Source organism: Drosophila hydei, unplaced genomic scaffold, assembly GCF_003285905.1.
Source record: "Drosophila hydei strain 15085-1641.00,03,60 unplaced genomic scaffold, DhydRS2 tig00008121-arrow-pilon, whole genome shotgun sequence".
Classification (NCBI taxonomy): Eukaryota; Metazoa; Arthropoda; class Insecta; order Diptera; family Drosophilidae; genus Drosophila; species Drosophila hydei.
In genome coordinates this window covers 2,270,786-2,287,149 of record NW_022045832.1, presented here as the reverse complement: position 1 = coordinate 2,287,149, position 16,364 = coordinate 2,270,786, and the positions used below count along the sequence as shown (strand labels likewise).

General features: G+C 46.7%; 1 protein-coding gene across 1 annotated transcript; it reads right to left on the bottom strand.

Moving 5' to 3' along the window:
* Nucleotides 1–2,975: 2,975 nt before the first annotated feature.
* On the bottom strand, nucleotides 2,976–14,975 carry LOC111599544 (ankycorbin). Its single transcript, XM_023315203.2, has 7 exons — nucleotides 14,913–14,975; nucleotides 13,464–13,737; nucleotides 13,065–13,377; nucleotides 10,165–12,987; nucleotides 4,719–4,998; nucleotides 4,533–4,653; nucleotides 2,976–3,545 (listed from the first exon to the last, which is right to left on the bottom strand). Exons 1-7 carry the CDS (start codon nucleotides 14,973–14,975, stop codon nucleotides 3,118–3,120), a joined length of 4,302 nt encoding a protein of 1,433 aa, XP_023170971.2. The 3' UTR covers nucleotides 2,976–3,117.
* Nucleotides 14,976–16,364: the final 1,389 nt, after the last annotated feature.

Genomic DNA, 16,364 nt, shown 5'->3' with positions numbered 1-16,364 from the left:
CAAGAGACTTGAATATTTGAAATATATCTGGAAATACTTTTCTCTAGGCGGCTTTATTGAGAGGAAGCTGACTGCAGTGGACGAAATTTCCATGGGGATAAATATTTAACTATGAACATGATATTGACGGCCAACTCCTGACGTAGTCAATTAACTACAGACGAGCATTGGGTCCTTTTCCGACCATTCCCAAAATCAGCCCGACCGAGTATATGGAAACCATTGTAATAGACATAAGTTATTAATATTATTATTACTATTCTTATTACTTTTATTATTATTTCAGCATAAAGCTTCATCTCTCTTGTATCTCAAGCAGCACTTTTGAATGTATATGTGTATGTTACACATGTAAAGTTTCAAAACTTTTCTGCTACCTTATGCTGCAGCTCATACCTTTATTAGCCGCATATTCAATATATATAATTAATGTAAATTTAAACAATAAAACATTATAGAGCTTATGAATAAGAAGATCAATTAACAAGCAATCGACGCTGCCTGCCATTTATTATAAAAAATCTGTAAATAGCACTTTGTTCAGCTGCATTAAAAATAAGCGAAATATTTCAGATGATTTTAATTAATAAATAATAATTCATAATTCACTCATATTTTATACATGTATCAAATTTCGTGGTCTAAATTTTCTCATTGTTGTTGGCTTATTTGTTACATTTTTGCACGTCGAATGCAGCTGCAGATTTCCGTCTTTGTTAGCGCAACGAAAGAGAGAATGAGTGAGAGGAGCAAAAACTAATGCCATATAAATCCAGGGATTTTGGCGTAAGTGCGTAATGTCGAATGTCGCCGTTGCAGGCGCGAACTGAAGTAGGTTTTGTGGGCCATTCGCTGACCAGTTGCTTGCGTGTCCTTCGGTGACAGGCCGTGCTTAAACGTAAAGCTGATGGACGAATTGGACGACGGTTAGCTGGCCTAATCTTAAAGCATTTAGCATACACAAAGGCCTACTTAGCCAGGACATAACTGTTGAAATATTAATGTCATGGCTAAATGGCGGCTAGGCGGCAGTTGCTGCCGGCTTAGCACTCACTTAGTCGGGCGAACATCTGCCGCTGGGGACTGGTCGAACATGCCATTTCCATTGCAGTGCTGCAATAATTGAGTTCTCTTGTTGGCAAAACCTTTAAAAGAGTTGTAACCGACTTCAGTGTCCGCTCACACCGCACAGCGCTCAGCATACATGACAGCCACAACAATCACAATTCCAATCAGCTCCACATCAATGTCTGCTCCTGCCGAGACTACGAGTGTATTGCCAGGTAGGCACCATGAGCCAGGCGCAGCTTAAATTTGTCGGGCCACAAACGCTGTCGAGGCTTGCAGCGCCTGCAGTTATGCCAAACATCCTATAAAAGACTTTCGTTTCCTTTTTGTGTTTTTTGTTTTCTGAAGGGCTGCCAGTCAGTCAGTGGATGAAGCGGGGCTGTCATGTTCTGCCAGGTGCTTGCTTGCTAAGGGAGCAATCAGCTCAAGCGACGAGTTGCTCCGCAAATCTATGCCAAGGACATGACAGGCAAAATTGTTTTGGCGGTCGCTTATTGTGTTGTGCGCCTCTTGCGCACTTTGTGAATGTGTGGGAGTGTGTGTATGTATGTGTGTACCCATGTGTGTGTGTGCAATAAAAAAACATGCTTCAATTTAGACATTTTCAACTTTTATTTGCAACAGCTGCCTTAAATCTAAATGTAAACTCTTTAAAAGGACAAGGCCATCAGCTTTTTATTATATATATTTGTTTATTTATTTTCCTGACAAGCGAATGTATTCATTTTTTTTTGCCCTCTTTGGTGTAGCGTTTGTTGCCTAACACAATTTGCAAATCTGAACTTTTTACGCTGAAAGCAATTATTATCCATTTACAATGCACCCAATGCAAAGTGGATGCAGACACAGCAATTGCAGGAGTCAAGTGAACGACGTGAAAATACCTGCACCCAGCGAATAAAGCTGTTGATGTCTGTATTATCAGATTTTAATAGAGCGACACTTGAAGTCATTGGAAGTGCTGATCCTATCTATATCTAATTCTACTGAAGCTTTCAGCGCTGTCCTTAACTGTGCAATCAGCTCTACTCTACTTTAGCGTATGGAAAGTGTATACGAAGGCAAACAGCTTGAATGGGACGCGCAAGCAGACAAGTAAATAAAATTCGAAGTAAAGTAAAAAATGTTGGAATGCCAAAGAAATGCACGGTACATATTTTACATTTATTCATTCATCGCTGCTGTTGCTTTTAAGCAACGGGCGGAGCAGCAAGCGAGGCGAGCCACGGCTGTGTGTAGACTCCTCATGTTCGCTGCTGCTGCTGCTGCTGTTGCTGTTGTGCTGGTAAGCCGAGCGTTAATAACAACGCTTATCTGTGGCATTAGCAGCGTACACAGCAATAGCAATAGCAACGGCAACAGCAACGGCTAAAAAAAATACGATGATAATGAAAAACTGAAATAAAAGCGCAACAACAGCCGTACAGCAAACAAAACAGAACAAAACTGAAAAGCAGGAGGGGCGATGGCAGTGCAAAGGGGGCGTTTGGGGGCTGACTGTATAAGTAATTCAAGCTGCTGTTGCCGCGGACGCTGCTGGCGTGACAACGTCAACTGACAGTCGCAGCAGAGCGCATAGCGCACAGCACAGCACAGCGCAGCGCCATCATCCATTATCAGCAGTTGGCCATCTTAAAGTGCAGCAAAGCAGCAAAAACAACTCAGGAAGCGAGCGGAGGACACAAACAAAACCAAAGGCAGCAAGCGCAACAACAGCAACAAAAGGCACAAACAAAAAGCCAACATACAAAAACAGTTGGACAACGGGCGGTCACAAAACAAAAAACAAAAACAAAAAAAAAATCAGATAAAAAAAAAAAACAAAAAAAAATGAATAAAAAGCGAGCAGCAGAAATGTCGCATTGTTTTAATGCATTTGGCGCAGCGCCGCTGATGCTGTTGCTGATGCTGATGCTGATTCTGATGTTTGATGCGTGTTGCTTGCTGCTGTAGCGGCGGAGCTCACACTGCATATGGGTAATATAGCGTCAGACCACAGATGCCAACGCCCGCGGCTGAGGCTGTGTCACATTACGTATACGCCGCATGCTACATGGCATTCGGGTCGCTGGCAGCGCAGCTTGATTGCTGTTGTTTTTGCTGCTGTTGCTGCTGTTGCTGTTGTTGTTGGTGGTGGTTCGGTTTATGCGCCTCGCTAGTAGCAAACTGCCCGGGAGAATCCTTAACTGTGAACGTCACATAGTAGCGTTTATTGCTGTCCAACTTATTCGCTGGCAGTGAAATTAGTTGTTTGCTCTTTCCGTGTGACAGCTCCAGAGCAACTTTGTGGCTGCATTTGCCGCTGCCGCCAAAGCCGACATCGACGCCGACGCCAACATCCATGCCAGCTCCAACTCGACCGCTGGAGGCGCGTCCACTGGTCAGAATTTTTGGCAAATAAAAACTGCTAACGCTGCCGGCCTTTTTGTACTGTCCAAAGCCAAACTTGGGCATCGTGTGGTGATTCATCATTGGAACTGGCAGATAACGCAAAAACGGAAGGCAAACAGACAGAGGGAGAGAGAGAGAGAGAGAGAGTTAGTCGAGTGAAGCGTTAGATTAATGATCTGCTGCGATCAGCCTAATTAAGTGGATGCCATTTTTATGAGCGCTTTCGAAATGAATTGCAGCTGCCAGCGTCAACTGGACAGCTGGCTGCATTCCATTCCGGCCTTTACAGCTCGGTGCCCGGGGCAGATATGTGTCAGGTGACAGCAGCAAGGACACTCTGCGAAATTGCATTCAACGCAAAAAGCGTAATAAGAAAATGAAGCCAAACGCGCAAACATTTCAACTAGAATTCGGAATGTCAATTGCCATGAAGATGTTACATAAGCTCGCCCGACCCCGTCGCTCGAATCCCATTTGTGCGGATTACGCGGAATTGGTGTTGACCGGCTCTCAGGCGCTTACTGGGCGCTAAAATAAGTGTATACACATAAACAGAGTACAGAGTACTCGAGGCAGCTGCGCAATGAATGCGTTTTTAATTTGGCATAAGCCGGACGCATCCTTTAGCCCAAGTCAGCGTGGGCGTCCGTGTTCACGTCGCATAGAAGTTATTACGAAAAAAGTTGAAAAGGCGGAACGCGGATAGCGAAAAGGGGCAAAGCAAAAGGAAGATTTTTAATTTGCCCGGCGCCTGGCGCTTGGCGCTTGGCTGCTCGGCCAAATGAATAAACTGCTCGTAATTAGGATTTATTTTGTAGCCAGGCGCGTTTGACGCCCACGAGCGGTGCCCATTCTTAGGTTGCCATTTGAGTGTTGGCCATCCGCTTGACCCACTCAAAAGGCAGCAAAACTGTAACAGCTCGTGGCCAAGTGATTCGCCTGACCGGAAGCCCGGCTGACAGTCCGACTGTCCGCCTGCCAGAGAGCCTGCTTGGCTGGTGTCATTTTTCACGCTTTTTAAGAAATGCTTAGGGACCTAAGCCCTCTGCGCTTGGCTCTCAACATGGACTTACTGTAGGCGGCGCAGGGTATGCCCGTATAGGCGTGGGCCGCATGAAGGCAGCGATGCGTCTTGGTGGTGCAGTGCAGCGCCTTTTCGTAAGCATTGTAGTCGGGGCTCAGGCGACGCTCTGCCTGCAAGTGAACGAATCGTTTGAGTATACAAATACATACATATCTATATGTGCTGAGCCACTTACCTCCTCGTAGACCTCATTGATGTTCTGGAAGTTGTTGGTGCCCGGCTTTTGCAGTCCCTTCAGCGTCTCGTAGAGAAATAACTCAAAATTCTTGAACGTATACTCGCTGAAATTGTAACGCCTGAGCCTTGTCCCAGTTTCGCCGCCCAGCAGCACGCACGATTTGTGATAGTCGTCAACGGCACGCTTCACTAGCACCGCCTCGTTGAGCTTGTTTGAACGTATTTGCAGCGACTTGAGCTCCAGCAGATGCTGAAAGATCTTGCGCTCCATGTAGTATCTGCAAACAGAAGTACAAAGGCATTAAAATATGGTTGTGCATGAGACGCGATGGCAACTAGACCCAGAAAAGCGCAGCATTGTCCACATTCCCATCGCCTGCGCCCCGCTGCCCATCTGAGCCTCATCACAGACTTTGTCAGCGTAGCGTAGCGCATAAAATAAATGTTTGCAAATGTACGTAAATTGTCATTTTGATATTTCGCTAGCCAAACAAAGGCCGCGCCTGCTGTGCCTTTGCCTGCGCCTGACATAGGTGCCGGCCCCAAAATGGCCCCCGAACCCCCCAGCAGGACGGCGCAAACACAATGCGCACAATCCGCGAACGCAATAAAAGGCATCGTGTTATTAAAATTTCAGAAATACTAAAGTGCGTAAGCAGAAAAAAATTCTATTAATAATTGAGAGGGCACACATAAAAGGGAGCGAAACGAGTCGGAATTAAAGCCAGCCGAAGCCGAAGTCGTGGCATAAAAAATTATTGACAAATTTTATTAAAACTAAGCAAATTTTCGAATAATGAAGCCGTTGTGCCTTGGCAGGCTGCCTGACGGCCTGGCTGCCTAGCTGTGCTTCAAGAACTCGCCACCCTCCGCCTGTGGGGGCACTTGAAACTTTGCAAATCAACCGCCGCGGCGTTGAGGCTTTTGGCAGCGACCCCGGGCAAATGCATTTGCCCAAAAACTGAGCAAATTTGTCGAGTGCACTCAGCACAGCGCAACGTTGAGCAGCGTACTAAGCTTGTTTATGCATTGAGTCGCACGGGCCACGCCGGCTGGGCTGTTAGGGCCGGCACGAATTGGCTGGCAATTTATGCAGTTGCCGCTTGACACTGCTCGCCACTTGGCTGCACTACAAAATTATGCGAAACAATTTCGACGGCGCAACAAAAACGTTGACGGGCTGAAAATCCTCGGGCCAAACGATTGGGCAGGTATGAGTGCTGCTTCTGCCCGCTCTAAGCCAAAGTGGTCATTGGCAAGCAAAAACTGCGTAACAAATTGCCACTTCAAGTAGCACGAAAAGCCGCTGCGAGCGGCAATGATGAAATCTGCGCTCGGCCAGCGCCTGATCTGCTCCATTGCCGGCCACAACAGGCCACAGCTACTTGGTCATTCTTCTGGCATTTATTTAGCCGCCGCAGCCATCTTCATCTTCGTCTGCAAGTGGAGTGCAGCCTCAATGCTGCTTGTTTGCCGCAGCGCTTTTCAATTTTACGCCTCGCTTTGGCTTCACTCAGCTGTGCCTCGATTCCTTGCCCGAGTTTCCTTTGCTAAACTATTTGTACCTCACACTCCTAAGTTGGCTAACGCTCGCTGCTTTTTTTCCAGTGCACATAGTTTGCGCTTCAGTGTCCTTGGCATATTTTTGTGTTTTTTTTGCCGTTGGTTTCAGTGTTGCTGCTGCTGCCGCTGTTGCTGCTGCTGCTGATTTCCGTTTCCGTTTTACGTTCGCTTAGCACAACTTTCATTGCATTTTCTTGTGCGCGTCGCTTTTGTGTGCTACATTTTTTAGTGACCGACTCACTGTCACGCCCACGCCGCCCTCCCGCCTTCTGCATTCAGCCACCCCACCGCCAACGGCATCCTGTTTGTGACACAAATGTGACAAGCAAAAAGTGGATGGAGTGAAAACACGGCCCACGGGGACCTGGCACGAGCTAGAGAGCGCAGCATGGGATGCTGGCGACTGTTGACAACGGCAGTGACAACGAAATCCAAAGAAATTAAGCGCTCCACGAACTGCACTGGCAGCAGTAACAACAACAAATTTGTACCCACCGGCAATTTGGTATGCAGAAAAGAAAAACAGAATGAAAAGGAAAACAAAGCAAAAGCAAACAGAAGTGCAAATCTTCACTTGCCATTTGCGAGCTGACATATGCGCAGCTTGACGCATAGTGTATTTGACCAAGGCAAACACACTTTTTGCCACTAAATTGGTGAAAATCCATTCATGCCCGAGTCTATGGGGCAGCTTCCCAAATAAGCGGCACAGAGCTCTGCGAAAGCTCTTTCGTCTGCGGATTTGGTTTTTGAAAGAGGCAAAACGGCAAACTTTCTCGCCTCATTTTTCATTGGAGCCTAAGTTTTTTAGGCTTGTGCTCAAAAGTTTGAAGTGCTACGCACATCCCCAGAGAGGCAACTTCATGGGAAGGAGAACTGCCCAACACTGCCTCAAAGTGTGGCACAGTCGACGCTCGGCAACTGAAACTCTTTGGTTTCGTTACTAATTGAAAATGGCTGAAAATCACAAAATGTAAATGAATTCAGTCCAAATATTAAAACCAATCTACAGACTGAACACTTTAATAAAAATATGTTAAAATGTTTACTATAAATTTCAGTTCAATTGCCAGTTCAAAAATGAATTTAATAACTTTTTTTAAACGAAAATAATTAAATCTGCTAAACTCTAACGTATTATTCGCAAGGACAAACAAAGAGTCAGGGCAAAAGTAAATATAAAATGTTTATAAACACATATAAAAATGAAGTAGAGGCGAAAGTTCGACCAAGTGTTGGCAAAACGTAATCCAAATATTTAACAATGTCAATTACGTGAGCGCACATTATAAATCCCAAATCTCACCTGTGCTGTTGTAACACGCTCGCAGGCTGAGCGGCAAAACATGCACACATACACACACACACTCACACCGATATATGTACGCACTGCTGGCAAGTTATTTGTTTAATTTATGCGTCAGATAAAATTTTAATCTCTCCGGAGCCAAAACGAAAAAAATAAAGTTCGCAGTACACAAAAAGCAGCAGAAAATGAAAATAAAAATAAAAAATAAAATCAAAAGCAAAAGCAAAAATAACAACAAACACGCGACTGACATAAATAAAATTCTCTATTTACACACTTTTCATGGCGTTAGCATCGCTGCTAGCAAAACTGTCCGCCAGTCCGAGCCAAACCTGCAGCTAGCCGAGCGTATTCTACTGGGTGCTTTGGATTTGCCGCTGCCAGCGTCGCTCCCCGAGTGGATTTCGTTGGATTTTTATGTATTTTACAAGAATTAATTGACTCACACTGCCGACTTGTTAAAAATTTCGTTATTCGTGGTAAGCAAGACGACTCTTGTTTGACTTGGCGAACATTGCGTATACGCCGCGTAATATTTGCATTGGGCTTCCCCTAGCCCTTCGCCGTGCGCAAACGGAAAAGTTACTTTCAGTTCGGCTTATGCAAACCGTACAAGCGAACCGCGTAAATATTTTCATAAGTCAAGTGGAAAATATTATATATTTATGAAATGCGTTTTCTTCTACACTTGCGCCGAGCGCCGAGAAATTTATTCATAGGCAACGGCAGCAGATTATGGAAATTAATAAGAGAGTGATTACTTTAATTCAATTAAGCTTCTCGATTCGGTTCCTGTGCCCCATGCAAATGGCAAAATCACAATTGCTTTTACAATTGACATTTCGCCCGAAACACAAAACAAAATAGAATTGCGTAAACTGAAACAGAAATACCGTCGTGGGAAAGCCACAGGTTTCAAGTTAATTACATGTAGCCAAGTACGCATCGACATTTTAATCCTTTCGCCATTAGGATTTCCAGAACAAGGTCGCCAACGGCAGCAGTTGAGCGAAATTCCGAGCTTGCTCTGCCTTGCTGTGTTTGTGCCTGTTTGCGCCTTAAAAATTCGCCCGCTAATCTGCGTTAATTCCACTTACAATTAACATTAGCGTCTTGTAAATGAAAGCGCCGTCTTTGCCAGCCGACTGCAGGGCCAGTTCTATTTTCATATTTTGCATAAACAAAGCGCTCGCCGCAGGTGGGCGTTGTCCGCCTACGCCTCAGCGGTGGGTCGGTTGGCTTGTTAGCGTCGCCACCTAATTAAAATGCGCAACTCTTTGCCGGAAATGAGCATTTCAGCTAATGACAAGAGCCTGGGGCAACCGAGATTTCCAGCCGTTCGTATAAATTTAAATAAATCAACAGTAACTAAGGTTACGAAATGCTTTATACTCTATCAAAAGCAACTTGTGAGCAAACAGAAAATGGAAATTTGATCAAAATAAATCTGAATCAGCTGCAGTTCATAGCTAACAAGCGGGACTGGCTCTAGTAAATGTATATAATCATATATCAACTCTTAGACAGAGACAGAGAGTTGCACTTCCAGCTTGAACAGCCGAGTCCTCTTGTTACTGTTATTATATATTACATAGTATATTATTATATAGTATAAGCTCCAGTCGCTCGATTGTTTGGCAACTCGCCTAGAGCATTCCTAACCACTAACAACCAACAGCTAAATATATTTCTCTATTGCAGTGAACGGAGTATATATATTTTGTGTAATATCTGTGCGCAGCGACTTCAATTGTAGTCGCATTAATATCAATTGCAATTATCGATAATTTAATTTTTAAAGTGATCGAGAAATGTAATCAAAGCAAATAGATTTAATTATAAAATACATGAAAAACACTTGTCAAACAATAAGAGCGAATTGCTACACACCACAATGAAAGGTTTTTTTCACACACACATACAGAGCCGTACACATACATGCATACATGGCCATGCAGGACGGCGTGATAATGAGCAGCACTTGTTACAATTACTGTTTAATCTATTGTGGTCGTGGGGTCATCGTTAATACCCGTGTACATGGCGAATGGACATTAATACCGCGTTTATTGCCTTTAACCGCATTATGATAACTTTAAAGCGCGCTTTTTATGGCAACCGGAAGCTGGGCAATTTATTTGTTGGCCTGGACAACAATGGCAGCGGCAGCTACGTTAAAAAATGAGAAACGTTTCCAAGGCTATTAAGTGCCCAACTAAATTAACTTTAAGGCGCCCCGACTGAGTCTGCTACGTTGAGTGAAGCGGCCGCCACTTTGATTACATTAAATGGACGGCGACTGCGGCCGCCCAGGGCAGCGTGCGTGATATAATGCGAATCCGCGAGCCTGAGTGCCCGAGAGCCACAGAGCCTGCATGCTCCGCCAGTCTCAGCAGCGGGACATTCAAGTTGATTAAAATCAGGCATCAAGTAAATAAATCTACGGCCAAAAAGACGGCCCTCTGGCGGCGGCCAACAACTGCCTGGTGATTAATTTAAGTGAATGAATCTTGGCCACTGGCCATTTAAATTGTGACGAATCAGTTACTCGAAATCGGTACCGGGCACTCACCTGCGAATGTTGCGCTGGATGGAACGTGTTACGGCGCCCATTTCACAGGCGCCCTTGTCCCCGGGCTTGCGATTCTCCAGGCGACTGCTGCAGGAGCGTCCATCCAGTGTGGCATAGATGGGACGCCGTGGCATGGCCGTGTGGGCAGTGCGCGGCGTTGGTATCTTTGTGCGCTCCGCCCGTGGACTTGGCTCGAAGCCAGAGTCCTGATCCTTGCTGGCGGTAGCCAGCGCGACATTACTTTCCCGAGACTCCTGCGAATGCTTCCAGTTGCTGCGCGTCTTGGCACCGCTGCGTACGCGTTTTTTCAGCCGACGCTTGCGCCCGTTTGCCAGCCCATCATAGACCTCAGCGGCTGCTGTGGCGTCACTGGTGACGCCCATTTCGCCGCCAACTCCATGGCGACCACTGCTTAAAAACCGGCGCAGAGCACTGTCATGCTCCGGATCAATACCGTCGGCATCGTCCTCATCTGCGCCATCATCAAATTCCTCGTACTCATAGTCGGCCTTGTCCAGTTCTGATGCACTGGGCAGCTTGGAGCTGGCGGTGCCGTCGTGCACCACCTGAAAGACTTGATTGCTGCCGCTGTAGTTAACATCCTGCGGACGTGGCGTCTCCTCCAAATCGCCGATGGACTCATCGCTCTTAAGCACTTGAAAACTCGACTTGCGTACGGGCTCGTCTGAGGCAGGCGCGACAGCTCCCGCAGGCTCATCATCAGCTGAATCGGAGGGTAGCAGCGTAAAGGAGCGTCGAGATTCCTGTTCCCGTTGTGGCTGCTGTTCTTCGTGTTGCTGCTGCTGCTGCTGGCTCTGCGGACGTGGAGGCTGCGTGACTGGGGGCTTGGGCTGGGGATTTTCGAGCTCAGCCTGTGCTTGGGCAGACGTGGGGGGCGGAGACGCCTTTGTCTCACTTTTCGGCTCGGCCGCTATTTGTTCCAATTTTTTGCCAGCCTCTACTGCGGTCTTTGAGGGTGGCTCAGCTATATCCGACTGTGGCTGCTCGGCTGCCGGTGGCTTAGCAATTGGCTCAACAGCAACTGAAGGCACTGGGGTGCTGGCAGTGGGTGTTTCGGAAGGCTTTAAAGGAACTGTTTCTGTTGTCTCCGCATCGTGACTTGAACTATTATTGTCCGCTGGCCTATCATTCGATGACCCCACTGTCTCCTCGGCTTCCTTCACTGACGCTTCTTCAGTGGAGCTCTTTGACTCGCTGCTCAGCGCCGTTGCAGCTATTTTGATCATCTGCTCAACCTCGGTGGACACCAGTTTGGTATCCTCCTCGCTCAGCTGTTGCTTTGCATCGCCTGCATTAGCAGCTGCAGGCGCTGACTCTGCTGGCAGCTCATCAAGCGACTTCGACACTTGCAACTCTGCATCGTGGTGCACATCGACTTGGGTAGTCACCGACTTGACCGTTTCCGGCTCCTCATCCGTCAGCTCCATGGCATGACTTTCTGCCACTTTCAAGCTCTCCGGCTCGCCAGCTGCTGCCCTCTCGCTTTTGGCGCTCTGTGGAGGTGATTTGATGAACGTGCCCTCCTTAGCAGCCGTTGGTGTGGCTGGCTGCATCTGGTTCTCGTCTGCTGCTTCAGATGGCGATTGATTTGCGCTGTCCACCTGCTCCAGCGAAAGGGGCACTTTGTGCTCAATCTTCTTTGGCGTTCCGTTGCCCTCGTCCTCGCTGCCAGGCAGCTCCTTGAGTCTGTGCGAAGGCGTCGAACGCTTGCGTTGCACCACACGCTGCTTTTGCCGCTTGTGGTAGCAGCAATTCTCGCAGGAATCCTCGTCATCCTCATCGTGGTCGCCATCGCTGGTGCTGGCATAGCGCTCCCTTGACTTGCGCCGTCTAATCTCAATGTTGCTCTTGGATCGGCAGATGTCGCTGCACTTCTCATGCTGACTCTCGCCGCAGCTGTTGGTGCGCCTACGCAGCTGGCGGCGCTTGTGGCGTCGGCAGATGTGCTCCAGACGCTGCTCTTTACGGTACGACTGCTCCGTGCAACTGCACTCTTCGTCTTCCTCATCGTGCGTCGCTCCACCACCGGCTCTGTCAGCGCCGCCATCGGAATCAGTGCGCTTCAGATAGACCACGTACTTTTTGGAGCTACGCAAGTCGTGCAACTCCTCCTTTTCCATATACTTCAGAGGGCGCACAAGGTCCGCTGCATTGCCATCATGAAAAGGATTGCCTCGGCGGGCAGCCAGCCGCAGCTTGTTGGAGGGCTGACCGCCGTGCGATTGTAGAAACTTGGCCGTGGAGCGATGGCCCCGCTGCAGCGCACAGTCCAGCGGAGTCAGCACAATGCCACGGGAATTGCGATAGAGCGCATTCACATCGCCTCCATAGTCGAGGAGCAGCTTGCACATGTCCGTATAGTCGTTGGCAGCTGCTGTGTGCAGCAGACTGCGTCCGTCGTTGCTGGTGGTGTTCACCTGCTTGGGTCGCTGCGACAGCAGCCACTCGAGCAGCTCTCGGCGTCCAGAAGCAGCCGCCTCGTGCAGCGGCAAGTCGCCTTTGGCATTGCGCAGCCAGAGATTGGCGCCGCGTTCCTTCAGCAGCTTCAATGTTTCGAACTGGCCTTTAGAGCAGCCGCAGTGGGCTGGCGTGCGTCCCTTGCGATCCTGGCGATTGGGATCCGCTTCCAGGTCCAGCAGCCGTGCCGTGGCATCCGCATGGCCAAGCGTCACAGCATAATGCAACGCCGTGCAGCCGTTGGAGTCTATGAGATCTGTGGGCGCGCCGCACAGGCTGATTAGCGTGTCGATGCACTCGGTATGGCCACGGGAGCCGGCACAGTGCAGCGCAGTCAGGCCATCCCTGCAAGCAAAACAAATAATGTCAGTTGCCCTCAACAACAGGTCGAAGCAATTCAGTATTCAGGCTACTCAACCCACTTATCGGCACTTTCCACGCGTGCGCCTGCCTTAACCAGAGCTATGACTGCCTTTGCCGAGCCCGCCGAGGCGGCCCACAGCAGCGGCTGCCGCCCGTCCTTGTCCTGAACATCGACGCTGGCCTGCGGATGTGCCAGGAGTATGCCAAGAATCTCAAGGGCCAACTTGCTGGAATTGGACTGCAGCTTGTTGTCGTAGCTGGCGCCGCACATTTGGGCCGCATAGTGCAGGGGCGTGCCGCCATTAACATCGGGCTTGGCCACGCTGGCTCCTGCTGCCAGAACTGCCCGCAGAGCCTCAATTTCGCCGCACACTGCAAAAGCAAAGTCAGTTTGTTATGCTAGTATATAACGGAGAGCAAATAGCTGCGTTGGGCGGCTAGAGAGGATGGAATCTTACCCGTTGCCCAGTGCACCACCGAGTGGCCTTCATTGTCCACCGCATTCACATCGGCTTTGTTCGCTAGTAGCAAATTGACCATCGCCAAGTTGCCCTGAATAACAGCCAAGTGAAGCGGCGTGAAGCCATCCTCATCGGCCGACTCCAGCAGCTCTGGAGCTGCAATCGCAATGCTTGCGGCCGCCACGAGGTCGCTCGTCTGCTCCAGATCCTGCGCGGCACAATAATGCAGCGCGTTGCGGTTGCTACGGTCACGTTGCCGCAGCAGTTGGGGCTGCAAGAAAAGCAAGCATTCCAGTTATTTACTTGTGTTCACTTGTGTTATGAATGCATAATTCATTCATTCATTCGTTCATTCATACTCGATTCAATTTTTCAATTATTTATCGTTACATTCAAAGGCAGTTTAAAAAAAAAAAAAAACAAAAAAAAATAAAATTAATTATGGCTTAAAGCAGCGCCCCAATACACACGTTGCAGCATCCGCGGCAACTGCCACAGCAAAGCGATTAATAAACTAATTAAAATGTCATTTGCACGTCACGCAAATGTATACCACAGGCAGAGTATCTCTCGCCGTATACAACTGAATAAAAAAACTTAACAATTGTTGCACAAGCAGATCCCAACAGACTAGACCAACAATAGAACGAACGCTTAAATACCTGCCGTGTTTATAGAGACAATTTTTTCAGTAAGGAAAGTTATGTTTAAGCTGATACGAAGTGTATCGAGTGTCCTTAGCTTTTCAGCATTTCAATAAGACTGGCTTGTTTGCCCTTGGCTTCTGCCCACTTTATCAGCTATTCTTTATCTAAGCCCTGACCATTTGGCTAAGGGTATTTCACAGTTTGTTACCAATTCGGTGTTTAAGCAGGAGCTCAAAACTATAATTGCCTTCAAATGTTTTGCTTGCTTTTGCCTTCAGTTCTTTTTGTGTTATTTTTTTGTAATTTATTTATGTTAATATTTATTTAAATGTGCACATGCAGTGGCTGCAGCCGTAGCTGCTGTTGTTTTTGCAGCTGTTTTTGTCACTGGGCGAGTGTAATTAAATATTTTATTTTGCAATGAATTGCCAAGCTGATGCGCACGATTTTACAATTGATAATTGAACATATTTTCGCGTTAATCACGTGCAAATTGTGCGACGCTATCAATAATTAAAAATTACTTTTTCATTTGCGACCTGTATGCGGTCGCTGCTTGTTAGTAACTAAAGCAACAATGGCCACAACCAACGGCAACAATAATAAACAAAGGCAAAGACCGCTTTGCAGTTGCAAGCCTGGCGTCGCGTGGAAAGTGCAAGTGCCGCCACGGTTGCGCCTGGCAACGTGGTATTTCCACCACGTGACGCCCACAACGCGCACAACGCGCACAACGCGCCACCTGCATTTGCAACAAGGTGTAATTCGATGACCCCTGAGTGCCGCCAAGTGCAATTACCAAATTCACATTGGCCATTTTGGCGCGCAGCACGACATCGAACTCCAATGGACTGGCGAACATTTTAACGAATCCTGCCAAGCAGCACGTCGCCTTTTCCGCGTGTCAAAACATGTCAAGTGCACAAAAAATACTGTCGCCGCCTTCGAGAGCTGTGCGAAAACTTTATTCGCCACCGACTCAAAGTTCGCATTGCGACGACGGCAACTTTAACAGCAACAGCAGCAGCAGCAGCAGTAAAGGCAGCCACACGCAAACCCAAAAACTCCTCAAGTGAAAATATTGCTAAATCAGCGGCTCAGCGCCAATTTACACGTGAGCCCACATAGAGGATCCAGGCATAAACGCAATCTCTGTACTCTATTTCATATAAGTAAATCATTTTATTTAGTTTAGTAAATTATAAAAATACAATAAATTATAATATATCATCAAATTATATCAACTTTTCAAATGCAAAACATTTTTCTATTATTTCATTAATTAACATTAAATTAAATGACTTAATACCTTAGAGCTTTGCTTAAAGCTGAAAACTTTTAAATTAATATTTGACCACGAGCTACGAGTTCAAAGAGTCAGTTACTTAACGAACCTTAAATGAAACTCGTGTTAATTCAGCTCTAATAAATCAGAATAAAATCAACTCTGTTCTTCAACTACACTCAGATGTCTAATGCATAATATTAACTAAAATTGCCTTTGGTTTGTAAGAGAGGAATAAAAAAAGCTTAATTATATTTAAAATTGTAATGATTTTTTATTATAACATAAAAAATTGAAATTAAGACAGATTACTATAATCATCTTTTTTCATACAAATAAATTTAATTAAATAATTGTAATCTGTATCAAATATTCTATTTGACGCAAAACTCTGATCATAAAGTGTATGAAATACTCGTTTTGCTGCTGAAACTTCTTTCGCCGAAAGGCAATAGCTTGCGCTAATTTCCACATAGTCAAAAAGTTTGGATTTACAATGCTCGATTTGGCTTGTGTTTATCTTGGCAGTCAGACAGAATGATTGAATGTGTTGCTTTTCTAACCAACATTCAATTTCTGCAATAACATTTTGGGCACGTCCCGCTCGCTATTTTTATCAGGCGCAAGACATCGCGTGCCTGTCGGCGCGACAGAGGACCCTTCGCAGCAATTTTGGGCAGCAAATGCCAGCGACGCGTCGTTGTAGTTCAATTTATTGCATATTTAACCGAGTCGACTATAGAATAGTTCGATAGCAGCCGAAGAACTAAGATAACAACCCGGACGCAAAGACAAGCAAAACCGGGTCAGGCTAACTAAAGCCATTTGAAACTTGCGTGTTGCCAATGCCAGGCAAAGACAACGAAACAAGAAGTCTGAAGTCACGTGGAAGTTATGAATCTAACTACGGCATTAGAATATTGGTTTTAGATTGCCGCCTCAATTGATTTCAGCGTGGGAAAGTGT